The sequence below is a fragment of the Pogona vitticeps genome, chromosome 2, assembly GCF_051106095.1.
Source record: "Pogona vitticeps strain Pit_001003342236 chromosome 2, PviZW2.1, whole genome shotgun sequence".
NCBI lineage: Eukaryota > Metazoa > Chordata > Lepidosauria > Squamata > Agamidae > Pogona > Pogona vitticeps.
This window is the reverse complement of record NC_135784.1, coordinates 44,464,817-44,481,430: the sequence shown is the minus strand read 5'-3', so window position 1 is coordinate 44,481,430 and position 16,614 is coordinate 44,464,817. Positions and strand designations below refer to the sequence as shown.

At 39.8% G+C, this 16,614-nt stretch overlaps 1 protein-coding gene across 5 annotated transcripts in view; it reads left to right on the top strand.

Annotated features, from left to right (window-relative positions):
* Positions 1 to 15,917, top strand: part of EOGT (EGF domain specific O-linked N-acetylglucosamine transferase) — a 33,653-nt gene extending 17,736 nt beyond the window's left edge. For 4 of the 5 annotated variants that reach the window (XM_078385109.1, XM_078385108.1, XM_072989413.2 and 1 more), the window contains 8 exons: positions 1,608 to 1,700; positions 3,592 to 3,663; positions 3,854 to 3,940; positions 5,713 to 5,781; positions 6,083 to 6,144; positions 7,540 to 7,659; positions 12,385 to 12,487; positions 12,851 to 15,917. In XM_078385109.1, the coding sequence (XP_078241235.1) occupies positions 1,608 to 1,700; positions 3,592 to 3,663; positions 3,854 to 3,940; positions 5,713 to 5,781; positions 6,083 to 6,144; positions 7,540 to 7,659; positions 12,385 to 12,487; positions 12,851 to 12,997 (753 nt within the window). In that variant the 3' untranslated portion in view covers positions 12,998 to 15,917. The remainder of the gene's footprint in view (positions 1 to 1,607; positions 1,701 to 3,591; positions 3,664 to 3,853; positions 3,941 to 5,712; positions 5,782 to 6,082; positions 6,145 to 7,539; positions 7,660 to 12,384; positions 12,488 to 12,850) is intronic. The other variant, XM_078385110.1, reaches the window with a different exon arrangement.
* Positions 15,918 to 16,614: the final 697 nt, after the last annotated feature.

Here is a 16,614-nt window from a genome sequence, read left to right as displayed (position 1 = left end):
CTCTTAATTCACTATACAAGGCTAACTAGATCAAGGTCCCCCTCCATGGTCCTGTGTTCTTTGTATCTAATCTGGTACTATCAAATGCTTAAGACTAGCCGTCCTATCATCTGTCTTTTATTGTCATGCAGCTTTGCATTAAAATGGAAGCTATTTTTCCATAGTAAACAAAATTTTATAAAGCTGTATTATTTACTATACTTGATTGTTTAAATTCCTTGTGTTGCCAGATGATGGTGCCAAAAAACTGTTTAGAATGGTTGAGTAGTTGTCAGGAAGTTTATTATGCCTTCTTTCTTTTTTTAATCTAATGCAGGTAGGTTTTTTGGCTACTGCAAAATTGCTATCCTTACTAAACATTAGTGTCCTTTTAAGTAAGTGGAACAAAGCAGAAACTCTGTTTGACATCTTTGTTCAAAGAAACAAAAATGCCAAAGTACAGTACTGTGAAGCATGTATGAGGCAAAAAAAATTACAAATGTGTTTTACTCTGTCATCATCATCTGTTAGAAAGTGGCACAAAGCAGTGAGTGGAGAAAAGGCAAATAAAAATCAGCATGTTAATAAATTTTGTTACCTTCTTTAACTAATGTTGCATGCAATAGTAACAGTGTCTGCTGCTTATTTTAAATATATTTCAATTTCATATTAAATAATTATTTTGAAATATTAAAAAGGACTAAAATGAAGCACAAACACATAAGGCTCAACTGTCAAGCAGTACTGAAACATTGATGCCGCAACAGCTTGTTCTTTGCACATCCTAGTTCCTTTTTGCTCTTTGTAGCTCCAGGATAGCTGTTAACATTTTTTTTTCTTCACCTTAAGATCTTATTCTCTTACAATTTGTTAATTCCACATTTTAATGTGAGCTACAGTTATGCTGTTTCTATACCATTTTGTTTCACTCTGGTCTTGATTTTATTGTATGAAATTGATTTTAGTTATTTGGATTGCATTTTCTGTGTCTTGTGCATTTATAGGTTTCTTTTGCAAGTAGCCTTTATTTTATACAGTGGACCCTCTACTTACGGAATTAATCCGTGTTGGAACGGTGGCTGCAGGTCGAAAAGTCTGTAGGTTGAATCTCCATTGACCTACAATGCATTGAAAACCGATTAATCCCGTAACCGGCCGTTTTTGTTCCGTTTTTGTTCCATTTTGGTTTTTTTCTGGTCTGTAGGTCGATTCTCCGGCTGCAAGTCGAACCTAAATTTTGCAGCCAGAGAAGTCTATAACTCGAAAAGTCTGTAAGTCGAGCCGTCTGTAAGTCGAGGGTCCACTGTAAAGCAAAGCAGGGTTAAAACTTGGTTATTAAAAGTGTCACTGATTTGGGGTTGGCTTGGGTGTGGCATTCTGTACATAGGGGTGGAGAACCTTTGTGGGTATTTGGGGCAATAGCTGCTTTATCTGAATTGTATGGAACTTCTGGAAGTCAGATTTCAAACAGCTGAAGGGACAAGCATTCCCAGACTTTCCATCTGGGAAGCAAAACTTAAGTTTTGTTCTTTAAGGCAGTAGAGCTATATAAAATCTTGAACAACATGAAGTCATATGATTTGTTTCTGAGTGAAATCTTATGTGCGCTTATGTTTCTTTTCTGCCAGAGCGCCTATGGATATGGAGACTTGTTCAATGAAACATGGAAGGCATTTACGGACTATGAAATAATACACCTAAAATCATATGATTCAAAGAGAGTATGAAAAACAAATTTTTTTTTTTGCTTAAATGTGCATGGTATTTTAAGATACACCAAAAATCAGTGTTTCAGGTTTAGTTTCGTGGTAATGATACTTGACATATTTGGGACTGTAAGCACAGCTAGAGCAGGCATGGGCAAAACATAACTTTGAGGCTGCATGTGGCTCCCTCCAAGGTTCTTTCCATGCTTTCACCTTCCCTCTGTTCCAGTCCCAAACAGCTGAATGTCTGTTCCTGGAAGTCTCAAGGCATGGAAATTTACCTTTTAAATAGTCCATAGAACCCCCAGCCCAACCCAACATCCTTTAACAACCCCAGGGTACCATTTTTTCAAAACTGGAAGTGGAGCTCTAACTGATTCTGGTTTCGTTCTTTTATTTTATTTTTGTTGTTTTTGGTCGTTATGGGTTACGCAGCATCCAGATTTGACAGGGAGGGTCTATCCATAAAACTTGGTTTATGGAACTTGGAAATATCATACAAAGCTGACTTGAATGACCTACATCTCTTAAAATGTTTAATTTAAAGAGATATGGGTTATTCAAGGGTGGTGTTGAACTAGAACGCAGGAGATTTGGATTCAAACTCTACTTGGCCATGAAACTGACTAGATGGCTTCGGATTGATCACACTCTCTCAGCCAAACATCCCTTACAGGGTTCTTCGGTTTTTCATTCATTCATTCGTTCATTCGTTCATTCGTCCATTCATCTATTCACTTTATTTATATCCCATATTATTTTATTTATATCCCATCTGTCACCCATTAAAGGAATGCAAGGCAGTTTGCCTAACATTTAAAAGGCAAATGAAGCTAAATGTATCATAGGTTACTACAATAGTGCCCCTTGTATACATGGATTCAGTATCTGCAGTTTCAGTTATCCATATAGCGACCCGCTGTCAGTTCTCATGTACATTTACCTCCTTCTCCTTTTGCCATTCCCCCTCCTCTCACTCTCTTTAGTGGGTTCCTTCATATTACTAATTTTGAAATGGATTACCCATGGATACGGGGCAACTACTGTTTATTAAAAAAAAATAGTGTATTAAAAGTAATAAAATCATTTAACTAACAGCTCTTTTAGAACAACTTAAAAACACACTTTGAAGAGTGCCCCTATTAAAATTTTGTCAGCCAATCGCTTGCCAGAAAAGCCTGCCTGATTCTTTGGAAGGACAGGAAGGAAGGGACCAGCCTGGTCTGTCTTGGGAAGGAATTCCACAGCTTGGGAGCAGCCACTGAAAAGACTCTCCTTAGGCGTACCTGTGAGGATAGTGGGAACAAGAGAAAGGTCTCCCCCAAGATCTTGGGGACCACATGAGAGATGTAGTCCTTCAGATAGGCTGGCCACTAAGTCATTCTGAGTTTTAAAACAGAAACCAGTATCTTGAATTCAGCTTTGTAGTGCAAAAAGTTGTGCATTTCAAGTTGTCTCCTTTTAGTATGGTCTTAACAAGTTGCTAATTTGAGTGTAGGATCAGATCTCCAGTCCATGTTCTGTGTTCTATACATGAGTATTCTGCAGAGGCATTGTATGTGACCAAATACTGTACAGGAATGCAAAACCTTGGAAATTAGCCACGTTGCTCTTGTGGTTATTACATTTACTTTTTATTTCCTTTTGTTACTTTGCCTTCTATCATTTCCTCTTCTAATAACCCCCAGCCCACTTATAAATGTTATTTAGCCTACTATTCTTCAGCCTTTGCGTCACATACTGTATTTGTTCCAGTCACTTGTTGGTATTTAATGCAGGGCGGAGTAAGACTGTAGGGCTCTGATCTGGTTTCAGTTGCAATATTAATAGGTCCTGCTTTATATTCACCTCTCTTAATTATACAGTAGGAGTTCCACTGTAGCTTGTTAATTATCTCCCTTTCCAGGTATGCTTCAAAGATGCAGTTTTTGCCTTGTTGCCTCGAATGAGGTATGGCTTGTTTTATAACACACCATTGGTGAGTAAATCTGGTGGTTCTCCCCACCACCACCACTTGAATGTAAAGAATCCTGAATAAAAAATTTAAGTTTTACAACTAAATGTATGATGTGTAAAGTTTTATTTTTACTTTTTGTTAGGAAAAAAACATTAAAATAAAATTGAACAAATGCATACATTGTATTTCTATATATCCATTCTGATTTCAGATCTCCGGCTGTCATGGTACAGGGTTATTTAGAGCCTTTTCCCAGCACGTGTTACACAGATTGAATATTAAACAAGAAAGACCAAAGGTATTAATGCAGCAGTATGTAATTTTTGGTAACAATAGCCATTTTTACCCGCCTGAATCTGAGTTGGCATGTGCTGTCTTTGCCCAATTCTCTGCTTGAAATTCTGCTCCTCTTGTAGCCTGAGCATTAACAATTCTCTTTTCTGGCATCCATAATCAATATTTAACTGCTGTTTTAAATACTTCTATTTCCACTGACTTGCTCGTGGTTTGAGTTTCATGCTGACCAATATACTGTGATTATTGCCATGAGGTGCCTTCCTGGCAACTTTGAGGGAATACAAACAACCCTGTGTTCAAAAGGTCACTGTTGCCTACAACATGTCTGTGTGCTGTACACCTTTGCAGGAGAGCAGCCATGTGAAATCTGTTGTAGCGAAAAGAACAAGGACTCCTGTGGTACCTTAGAGACAGATGGGTTTCATGGACTGTAACCAACTTCTTGAGGCACTTGTATTCTGTATAGTTTGTGATATATGCATGGTTTAAGAAAAATCCAATAACTGTATTGTAGTAGCAGACTTTCTTCATGACAAAGGGAGCCCTATTCAATCATTACTTCCTGGGTTTTGATCACAGAGAGCTATTTAGTGACTTCCCTTATTGTCGTCATGTTCTTAAGATGGAGAGCTATGTGTCTGAAAAGGACACATGTAGGCTTTACAGGTGAGCAAGAATCTTGAAAATCAGGGCTCTTCCTTGGGTATGGAGCCTATATCTTTTGTCCACGTGGGGAAAGCAACAGTGGAGAAGGGGAGATGCTAGGAACCTCAGTCTAACAGGTAATGACCGAATAGGACTAAAGTATTACTATGACTCTTACAGCCATTTCAAGATTTGCGTTAGTCTTGCCAGCAGATCTTCTGTCACTAAGGAGACTGGCAGGATGAGGACTATCTAAAGACATTTAAAAACCCTCAGATAGCCCAGGATGTGAATTTTGCTTTAGGTGCAATATTTTGATCTACAGGGAGACTTTATGTCACAATTAATAAGCTGTTAAGTTGTGCATGTGTGTATGTGTACTCCTTCTCACATTATGAGAGAATATGGAGCAAAGCCGTCTCTGAGCTTTTGAGCTCCTTAAACTATTCACTGGAGAATATTCTGCATGCTTATCACAAGGGACTATGATTTCAAGCTCCATGCGACCACTTGCTACACATTTCCTACTGATGTTAATAGGTGTCCTGCAGCTAAACTTTTGGGCTCATGTTTTACACAATTTACCCCTGAGGGTTCAATGGAGTTTTAAATAGGAAAGGAAAATAACAACTTTGTTAGGTGGGCAAATCTTTTCTTTCCCACCCCATCAATTCATCAGTGTATAAAGCATGCTGTTCTGTGTGGCTGCCTGCTACCTTTTCTGTTTCTGCAGAAGTATGTGGTGGCAATGCAGTCCATTTTGTACTAAATAGAAAGAAATAATTTCAAAGCCTGTGCTGTTTTTAGTACTGTAAAGTTCTGTGTAGGTGGGAAGATGGTTGAGGGGCTTAGGAAAGACTGTAAGGGGTCTCTTATATGACTTAGCTATTTGTTGCAATTAAGTCTTTTTGGGAAGAAGAATGGACAGAGCATGCATTTTAAAACTCCTCTTAAGGAGTACGCGGCTCTCCTGTGTGTGGCATAAATAATGTGATTAAAAGAGAGAGAGAGAATTAATCGTACAGCTAACTTACTCCATTAAATCCACTAATTTTCTTGTTGTCCCTCAGCAAGTATTTCTCTTAACACAAATGGACTTATTTTGCTGCCTTTCTTCTTCTTCAATAGGATGGGAAAATCAGAGTTACAATCCTTGCTCGAAGTACAGCATACAGGAAGATATTAAACCAAAATGAGGTTGGGAAATTTTCTCTCAAGCAAAAAAATTCTGTGTAGTGATGGGCACGTTAGAGCTTTGATGCCCAAAGAGAACTGGGCTGTGGGTCCGATGGCAATTTTAATTGTATTTTAATTGTATTTTAATTATTTTATCTTTTACTGTATTGAATTTTAATTGTTGTAAGCCGCCCAGAGACCTCTGGGTAGTGTGGGCGGCATATAAACAAACAAACAAACAAACAAACAAATAAATAAATAAATAAATAAAATGTGGAAAGAGTAAATACTGTACTAAAACTTGGTTTCTCTTTGTTCTTAGCTTGCCAATGCTTTGAAAACACTGTCATTGTTTGAGGTCCAAATAGTGAATTACAAATACAAGTAAGTACGTCCATAAAGAGGAGCAGGTTTGTACTGAAGTAGGAAGGATGCTGACAAATTTGAACAAGTTCAGAGGAGGGCAGCAAGGATGATCAGGAGGGGGCTGGAAACCAAGCCTTATGAGGAAAGGCTGAAACAACTGGGCATGTTTAGCCTTGGGAAAAGAAGACTGAGGGGAGATGTGATAGCACTTTTCAAATACTTGAAAGGCTATCATACAGAGGATGGTCAGGATCTGTTCTCAATCACCCCAGAGTGCAGGGCATGCAACAATGGGCTCAAGTTACAGGAAGCCAGATTTCAGTTGAGTATCAGGAAAACTTCCTTTTAGAGCAGTACGAAAGTGGAACCAATTACCTCGAGAGGTGGTGAGTGCTCCAACACTGGAGGCATTTCAAGAGAAATTTAGACAACCACCGGGCAGATATCCTTTTATTTGTATTCCTGCACTGAGTAAGGGGTTGGATTCGGTGGCCTTATAAGCCCCTTCCAATTTCATGATTCGATTATTCTGCTTCTTCATAAGGACATTTCCCATTGTTGTATCTGCACTTTTGAACACCCTTGTATTTAGTGATAGCTAGTTACTTCCTATGTTTGTTTGTATCCTGACTTTTTTGTAGGCTCACAGCATGAAGTGAACACGGGCACAAACACAAACAATAAATTCTAATATTAAAACACAATTAAATAAACTGTGGTACTGAAAGGAGCCTTGAATTACAAAGATTTAAAAGCCTAGTCATGGTAAAATGTAAGTGTACAACCCTCACCCCTAAAAAAGCAAACAACAAAACAAATCATAAATACAAAACATTCTTTATCAGCCAGTTAGCAACCCAAAAAGATCTTTGCCTGTCTGCAGAAGGCTGGGAGGGCAGTGGGCCTACCTAGCCTTCTTTAGAGTGGAGTTCCACAGCTTGGTAGTAACCCCTAAGAAGGTCCCCTCCTTGGTTGGAATTAATTTGGATTTTCACAAGTGCAGTGCAAAGCACATTTGCTAATGAATATGCCCTCTTCAGATGTACTGGGATGCGCATAGGATTGCACTGTTACTGTGTGAAACACAAAATTTAAAAATACAAAGCACCTGGACAATATTAATGTTAAGTTAACATAACACTTCAGTCATACAACTTTCTTAAACATATTTGGGGCATTGAAAAGCATACTAGGTCCTTTTGCAAGGTCGCCTTTTGATTTCTCTGGTGGAACAATATGCCGTTATAAGACCTAGCAGCATCATAGCTGCAAGCAGAGATATTATTATAGCACCTCTGTATCCCAGGATATCTTTCTTACTTCCTTGATCTATCTGTGAGTAATGGTCCACTATAATGCCACTGCTTCCCCCCAAACTGCTCGATATCCATCGTTCTGATGTGTTTTCTCTAGGGAGCTTGAATTTAAGGAGCAGCTGAAAATCACACACAATACTGATATATTCATTGGAATTCATGGGGCAGGACTTACCCACCTTCTCTTTCTGCCAGACTGGGCTGTCATCTTTGAACTGTAAGCATCCAGAGGGTTACTTATGTTTGTACATTTCATATATTTTTATCTGTTTACATCAAGATAGGATGCCATTTCTTGCTCCTAAGAGGGTTTCTAATCTGCTTTTTAATAGCTAACATAGTAAAAAGATGGTGTGGCTGTTTCCATCATAGAAACCGTCAGATTTTTCATACTCTTGGTGGAAATAGAGGATCATTTCTTCAAACAGACTGTGATGATAGTTTGTTAGTTTTAACTGAAGAGAGGTTAGCAGGTGGCGGTCCATTCTCCTGCTCTAAATGGCCTGCTGGCAAAACATTGAAAAATGTCGTGTGTTGATTCATTTTTTTAAAAAGCTCCTGAAAATCTAGCCTGACCTCTTGTTCCAAGTCAAGGCCTGTTAATGCTAGAGCTTGGCAAAATTACTTTTTTTTTACTGTCAACTCACAGAATCCCACAAACCTCACAGGAATTCTGGGACTTGTAGTTTGAGGCATGTAATGTATGGAAAACCTTGTATGCATTAGTAACACAGCATTGTACTGGTTATGAAAGCATTGTTGTCATTTTGTGTAAGCAGAGGGTTGGCTTCCTTCATGGACATCACAGCTTGTGTGAGGGCAACACTTGTACATTTAGCCCAATTCTGCTTTACAGTGTTGGTGGGACTTTCTGCTCAGTAGAAGCCCGGTAACATATTACTTATGAAAATTAATCTTTTAGCCCTGGCTATGGCACCTGTGTTAGAAATAGCTGTAATCTGACTGGTTATGTCAGTGGTTTAGATACAGTGGTGCCTCGCTTAACGAGCGCATCGTTTAACGACAAATCCGCATAGCGATCTGTTTTTTCAATGGCAAAACATCGCATTGCGATGATCGGTAAGCGTTCACTTACCGATCTTTGCATTCCAATGTTTTTTTAAACAGCTGATTGGCGGTTTCAAAATGGCTGCCGGACGCCCAAAATGGCTGCCACAACCATTTTCGCGCCCTGCCCTCGCTTACCGAGAGCGCGAAAATGGCGCTATGGAGGAACTTCGCTGAACGGTGAGTTTGGGGCCCCATAGGAACACATTAAACAAAGTTTAATGCGTTCCTATGGGTTTTTTTGATCCGTTTAGCGATGTTTTTGCATAGTGACGATTAATCCAGAATGGATTAACGTCGCTATGCGGGGCACCACTGTATCTGGCTGCGAAGCCAGACGTTGGGAGTTTGGTTTCCCATGTTCCTCCTGTGAGTAGAGCCACCTGTATAGTTTTGGGCAAGTTGCACATTCCCAAGGCACCCCGAGAAGAAGAGAATAGTAAACTATTTCTGAATATTCTCTACTTGGAAAACCCTGAAAAGGGTAACCATAATGATTATAGGTATATAATTATATTTATATAATTGTATTTAAAGTGTAATCGCTTACTGTTCTTGTTAGGATCCTTTAATACCTGCTGTTTGTATGATATCATGAAGCTATGATGAGATTCACCAGTAAGATTTTTGCGGGAGGAGTGTATGAAGGGATTGTTGCTTTAAAACTGTTCATGGCTTACCTAGGTTCCCATTCCAGTCTCTGGCCTCTTCTGCAATATAACTATACAATGAGTTTAATAGTGACATACCATGTGGCTTTAAAATGACCTGAAATTTGTTGGTTCCTGCTGTATGGCACTGTTGCTAGGCAACTTTCTCTTTACCAAGAAAAAAAAGCATACATATGATTAGCCTTCCTATTTGGGAAAAACAAATCTTGCATTGCAGAACTGAACTCTAGAAAACTTGTACAGTTCTCTTCCTCTTTGAGCCTGAGAAGCATTGATTTGTCTTATATATTATAAGCAGCTCTCAGCCTCCATGGTTATCGCAGTACGCCTATAGAAAAGAGATAACACCTGGCGAGCCATGATACAAGCAGTGGGGCCCTTCAGGCCTCCATTGTAGGGTGAGGAACCCCACTTAAGAGTCTAGGCTCCAGTACCTGTTGTCAGTAAGTTTACAGTAAAAGCACAGGTATGTCACGTTAAGCTCTAGATGCTGTCTGTGGGGAGATTAAACATAAGAATTGGGGAGAGCTTTCCCCTTCATACTCTGTTGTTGCTGTCCCACAGAGAAGGGGCTACTTCTAAAAACAGTTTGTGAAAAATTAATTTAGTTATGAGGTACTGTGTTTCCCCAAAAATAAAACAGGGTCTTAAATTAATCCCCCCCCCCCCAAATACATTAGGGCTTATTTTCAGGGGATTTTAAAAAATGTACAACAATCTACATTTATTCAAATATAGTCATGTCATCTTCTTCTGGTTGCTGCACAATGGTGGAGGGCAGGGTTTCACTTAAATGGGGCTTATTTTTGGGTAGGGCTTATATTATGAGCATTTTGAAAAATCATACTAGCGCTTATTTTCAGGTTAGGTCTTATTTTCAGGGAAACAGTGGAATCAAAATCTTATGTAGTGTAAGTTACAGAATTTTAATTGTTAAATGCCAGTGTTGTTAACATTTAAAAACAATGATCAGCACTTTTTTGCTCATTGTTGACCCTTTTTGATGATTCTATATGGTATAGCCTAATCTAACGGTTTAAATAATTACTTAACAAATTAATTTTATACGGCTTTGTTAACATTTATTAAATCATAACAAATTTCTTTAACAATTTAATGTTAATGTGTGTCTGCTAACACAAATATTTTTAACACTAACTGTAATAATTCTTGAAGCAAAAGTAATTAATTAAATAGTAAAACTCAACAGTGGCCAGAGGATTGGAAAAGATCAGTCTACATCCCAATCCCAAAGAAAGGCAGTGCCAAAGAATGCTCCAACTACCGTACAATTGCACTCATTTCGCACGCTAGCAAGGTTATGCTCAAAATCCTGCAAGGTAGGCTTCAGCAGTATGTGGACCGAGAACTCCCAGAAGTACAAGCTGGATTCCGAAGAGGCAGAGGAACTCGAGACCAAATTGCTAACTTGCGCTGGATTATGGAGAAAGCCAGAGAGTTCCAGAAAAATATCTACTTCTGCTTCATTGACTATGCGAAAGCCTTTGACTGTGTGGACCACAGCAAACTATGGCAAGTTCTTAAAGAAATGGGAGTGCCTGACCACTTTATCTGTCTCCTGAGAAACCTATATGTGGGACAGGAAGCAACAGTTAGAACTGGTCATGGAACAACTGAGTGGTTCAAAATTGGGAAAGGAGTACGGCAAGGCTGTATATTGTCCCCCAGCTTATTTAACTTATATGCAGAATACATCATGCGGAAGGCTGGACTGGAAGAAACCCAAGCCGGAATTAAGATTGCCGGAAGAAATATCAACAACCTCCGATATGCAGATGATACCACTCTGATGGCAGAAAGTGAGGAGGAATTAAAGAACCTTGTAATGAGAGTGAAAGAGGAGAGTGCAAAAAACGGTCTGAAACTCAACATCAAAAAAACTAAGATCATGGCCACTGGTCCCATCACCTCCTGGGAAATAGAAGGGGAAGATATGGAGGCAGTGTCAAATTTTATCTTCCTGGGCTCCATGATCACTGCAGATGGAGACAGCAGCCCTGAAATTAAAAGACGCCTTCTTCTTGGGAGGAAAGCGATGACAAATCTTGACAGCATCTTGAAAAGCAGAGACATCACCTTGCCAACAAAAGTCCGAATAGTCAAAGCTATGGTTTTTCCTGTCGTGATGTATGGAAGTGAGAGCTGGACCATAAAGAAAGCAGACCGCCGAAGAATTGATGCCTTTGAATTGTGGTGCTGGAGGAGGCTCTTGAGAATCCCCTGGACTGCAAGGAGAACAAACCTATCAGTTCTAAAGGAAAGCAACCCTGAATGCTCACTTGAAGGACAGATCCTGAAGCTGAGGCTCCAGTACTTTGGCCATCTCATGAGAAGAAAAGAGTCCTTGGAAAAAACCTTGATGTTAGGAAGGTGTGATGGCAAGAGGAGAAGGGGACGACCGAGGATGAGATGGCTGGACAGTGTCTGCGAAGCAACCAACATGAACCTGACACAACTCCGGGAGGCAGTGGAAGACAGGAGGGCCTGGCGTGCTCTGGTCCATGGGGTCACGAAGAGTCGGACACGACTAAACGACTAAACACACATAACTAATTAATTAATTGCTTCTTGCCTCTTTAGGAGAAGAGGAAGAAAAGGAAGATTCTTCTTTGTGGTCTCTGTAAATGCACACTAATGGGTTAATCTGCCCCTGCACAGAGATCTCTAGAATATTCTAGAGCTCAAACATGTGTTCGCTAGGACCGCGCCCCCCAGTATACGTGGTCCGCCCATCATGGTGATTACCTCAGTTCCTTTTTGCTCCTATTGCAAAAACTTTACTAAACAAGTGATCAAGCTCTTTGAGTGGTCATCTGTGAATTCACACTTCCCGCCCGTCCTCCCCTCTGTCCGTCACGTCTGTCTCATTCTGCAGGCAGCGTCGGCCTTTTTGGGGAACTGAGGTAATCACCACGACGGGCGGACCATGTGTACTGGGGGGGCAGTCCTAGCAAATGCATGTTTGAGCTCTAGAATATTTTGGAGATCTCTGCGTAGGCGCAGATTAACCCATTAGTGTGAATTCACAGATGACCACTTGAAGAACCAGAGTTACAGGTAAGTAACCTCTCTGTCTCATCCTATCAGTTTTCTTACAGGATAATCTTTCTACTCTTATACAGCAGAAGGCAGGATCCAGAGAAGACACATCTCTTTATCCCATTATTTCTGCATCTCTCTAGGTACAACTGTGAAGATGAAAACTGCTATTTGGATTTAGCAAGGCTGAGAGGCGTCCATTACATCACCTGGCAAAAGAAGCAAAAAGTGTTTCCCCAGGATGAGGTAGCAGAAGGAATGGGAGGGACTCTTCTGTTTTGTTTTTAAAATTTTGCTATACCATTCTCAGCCTTTCCACATGATATATGGTTCTTTTAACTACAGTCCAAATTAAATTCTCTGCTCTGATTAAGGAATCATTTTATATTAATAGCTGGAGGAGGGAGAGAAATGAAATTAATTGGCCATTAGCTCAAGACTGTCAATAGCATTGCTCTTAGGTATTTTCTTACTGACACAGTTGCTTTTGGGTGGATCGATAAACCAGTGATTATGAATTAAAATAATTACTCAATTTGCTGGTTGTTTTCCAGCAATGAAACCGATTTGTTTGCTTCCTTATAACCATGTTAATTCTCTTTTCTTCAGGGCCATCATCCAACATTAGGAAAACACCCAAAGTTTACAAATTATTCCTTTGACGTGGAAGAATTTGTCCGCCTGGTGCTCTTGGCAGCTGATCATGTATCACAACACTCCAAGTGGCCATTTAGGAGAAAACACGATGAATTCTAGGTTCACTGTCAGACTTTATGGAGTATTTTAAATATGAAAGTGTTTTAAAATGTCACAGTATTTGGATGTACAGTCACTAATTGTTTATATATATATATATATATATATATGTTCCCTCTCCTGGAGGGAAAAAGATAAAAGGCTAAATAAAGAGTTGGGAAAGTGCTGTTCTTCTGATATTGTTGGACTGCTACTCCCAGCATTCCTCACCATTGCTGTGCTGACAAGGGTGGCTGGGAGTTGCAGTCTTAGGGCTGCATTAAACCAGTGGGAACCCATATCTTGCATGTCTCTCCATGCCTGTTGTTTCCATATTTCTGTTTTATTACTAGCAGTTTGCTTCCTAATTTTACTTGAGGATTCAAGATCTATTTATTAAGATGACTACCGTTTGCACTCCCCTTGTCCTATTTATTTCAGAATTCTCACCATCATTGTTAGAATGGGCGACTCCTTGCTGCAGGGTTAAAAATTAGAGTGGGTTTCCTCTTGTTTCCTCTTTAAAGCTTGCAGGAGATTTATAGCACAATTACTCCTCTTGTCCTTTTAACTTTTTCCCCCACTATACTTTTGTACTGACTGACACTCCACAGCACTGAGGAAGATAAAAGGGGGAAGGGGGAAAGAATCCTGTTGAAGTCCTAAGAGTTTTCAGCAGGCTATATGGAAACTTTTCATTGGGAAAGAAGCCAGATGAAATGTTATGATAAACCAAATGGGCTACATCCAGGAGTTAATCCCAACTGGAATGGATCCATTAGATCAACAAGACTTGTGTAAGTGTCCTGTTGGTTCAGTGAACCTGCTCAAGTTGAGGCCGAAAATTAGATTTCTTCCATGGGCTACAGTGTTTGTACTGTATAAACTAGACTTGCCAAAAACCCATTCATTTCAGTAACTCTACTCTAGATAGGATTAGCATTGTATTTAGCCCAATTTAAATGCTATTTTTGAAGGGGGGAAACAGCATCTGCCAAGACAAACATCAACTTTGAGGGTCAATTGCAGCTGGGGAGAGCAGAATTTTGGGAGGGAGACTAATGGAGGCCCACAGGCCAGATCAGGGACATGTTTTGGATTGAGCCCCTGTGCCTTTTTAAAAAAATATACATCTATAATTAGCTAGGTTAATTGTGCTTTTTAAAAAAAGCATGTTTATCATAATCTATACTTTGGCTCAGGTGTTGCTTTGAATCCTGCAGCCTTTAAAGCAATGCTAATTAACTTTCTCATCTTGCTTTTGTTTCTGTTCATACACTTCAAGTTTCGGTTTATTAGGTTCAGATTTAATTAATCAACATAAATAACTGCCCCTGTGCTGTATTTCCATCAGGCGGGGGCAGATAATGTAGCAGATGTTGTATTGCTTTCTTCCCACCAGTGAATTTGAAATTTCAGCACTATTGTGCTGTGAGTAATACAGATACATTTTGGGGGGGGGGGTGGAAAACTAAAGTGAAAGTTGTCATCGGTGATGCACAGAAGATTGTTACTGTGCAGATAACTGTATTAAAAAAACTCGTATGCATTTTTTTAAGAACTTGAGTCTTATATATAAATGTTTGACTTAAAGATTTGGAAAATAATATATGTTTTCTTAGAGAGCTTTATTATTTATTGCTTTGCATTATAGTGTTGCCTACAAAAAAAAAATAACTGTGTGCACATGTTTTAACACATTCCAAACCTAGACTCATTTCTTTGGAGCCAGGTTTGATTCCAGTGGGGCCCATCTGTTTGTATAGTTATGCCCTTGCCAGCAGGATGGCTGAGCTACAGGTGATGTCCCATCATTAACCCATGGCTCTTGCCACAGTTTGTGCTGTGGATGAACTGCCAGGTTTCCTTCTACTACATGTTTTTCCCTATCTGTCATAAATTACAACTTTTAGCTGGGCATAAATACAGTAAGACTTGACTGTGGTTGATCTAAGTCCTTTTTATTCCTTCCGCCTACTGTGAGAATACTGACATGTATCTAACCTATGGAAAGCAGCAGGTTGATGTTATTTAGCATATTATGTGGGCAAGCTCAGAGAAGGCAAGAGAAGTGGTTTCTTTTCAGTCCTTGTACAACTTCATAATTTTTTTGGCTGGTTCCCTATTCCTGAAATATATAATGTAACATGTATTATTTTAATTTTCAAAGCACACTTCTCCTCAGAATCCTTCTCTGTTTGCTGTAACAATTTACACTGGTTTTGTGGCAGGTTGTGCCCTTTCATTAGTCTTTTGGGCAAGACATCTACTCTCCTTAACCAGCACTTTAACTGTGCTGGTGGCCTTTTAATCCAGCGTGTGCCTTTTCTAACATTATAGGTCCTGCTGAAATTATTTCATAGAATCTTTCATATGTTCCAAAGATACCTAACTTTCCCTTTTAATTAAAATTTTCATTTTTTAAAAAAAAAAATCCCTTTTGATAATTGAATGCTACTTTTTAAAAAAGTGGTTATTCACCTATTTTATTGGCAGTTTCTATTCAGTTGATTAGAAACGATGACAAACCTAGACAGTGTGGGGGTGCCATTCCCAAGGTTGCTAAGCTGCATGGGTGTTCTAGTGAGGGAAAACTCTCCTAGCATCCTGTGGCTGCTTCTGAGGGGAGGAGCTGCCACTATTCCTCCTCTTTCTCATTATCATAGAAACCTTGCCATAGAGGCCTTTCCTTAGGCCAATCAAGAGGGCTTGATTAATTGCCTTTCTCCAGACCAACCCTAATAACATGATGTAACCATTGTCCTATCTGAACCCTGTCTACTATCTGTAATGCTGTCACTACCTGTGACCTTGTAATGTTAATAAAAGGACAGTCTCCTGGGGGCAGAGAGAGCAGAACGTCACAGAGGGAGAGACAGACGACTTCTCATTCTGCTTCCTTCCTGAGTCGCCCACCAGGAGTACTGCTGGCAGACATCCATCTGTGTGTGTGGCTGACTTCTTTAATCTATTGCTAAGAGACTCTTTGCTATCCTGTTATCCATTATCTGGTGATCACCACAAAGCCCATCAGCCTGCTCATTGCCTGAACCCAACAAGACAGCATCTTAAAAAGCAGAGACATCACCTTGCCAACAAAGGTCCGCATAGTCAAAGTTATGGTTTTTCCAGTGGCAATGTATGGAAGTGAGAGCGGGACCATAAAGAAGGCTGACTGCTGAAGAATTGATGCTTTTGAATTGTGGTGCTGGAGGAGGCTCTTGAGAGTTCCCTGGACTGCAAGGAGAACAAACCTATCCACTCTGAAGATAATCAACCCTGAGTGATGAAATTCGCTTGATGATGATCTGTTCCCTGCTTCGGGAACTGATTTTTTGCTAGACGACGATTCTAAAACAGCTGATTGGCACCTCTAAAAATGGTCACCCGCTGTGCAAAATGGCTCTCCGCTGTTTTTAGCACAGATGCCTCGCATTACAGGCACCAGAAAATGGCCGCCCTATGGAGGATCTTCGCAAAACGAGCAGGTATTTCGCCCATTGGAATGCATTGAACGGTTTTCAATGCATTTCAATGGTTTTTTTTTAATTCGCTTGATGATTTCGCTTAACAGCGATTTGAACAGAATGGATTATCATCATCAGGCAAGGCATCACTGTAGTCACATGTCCCCAATG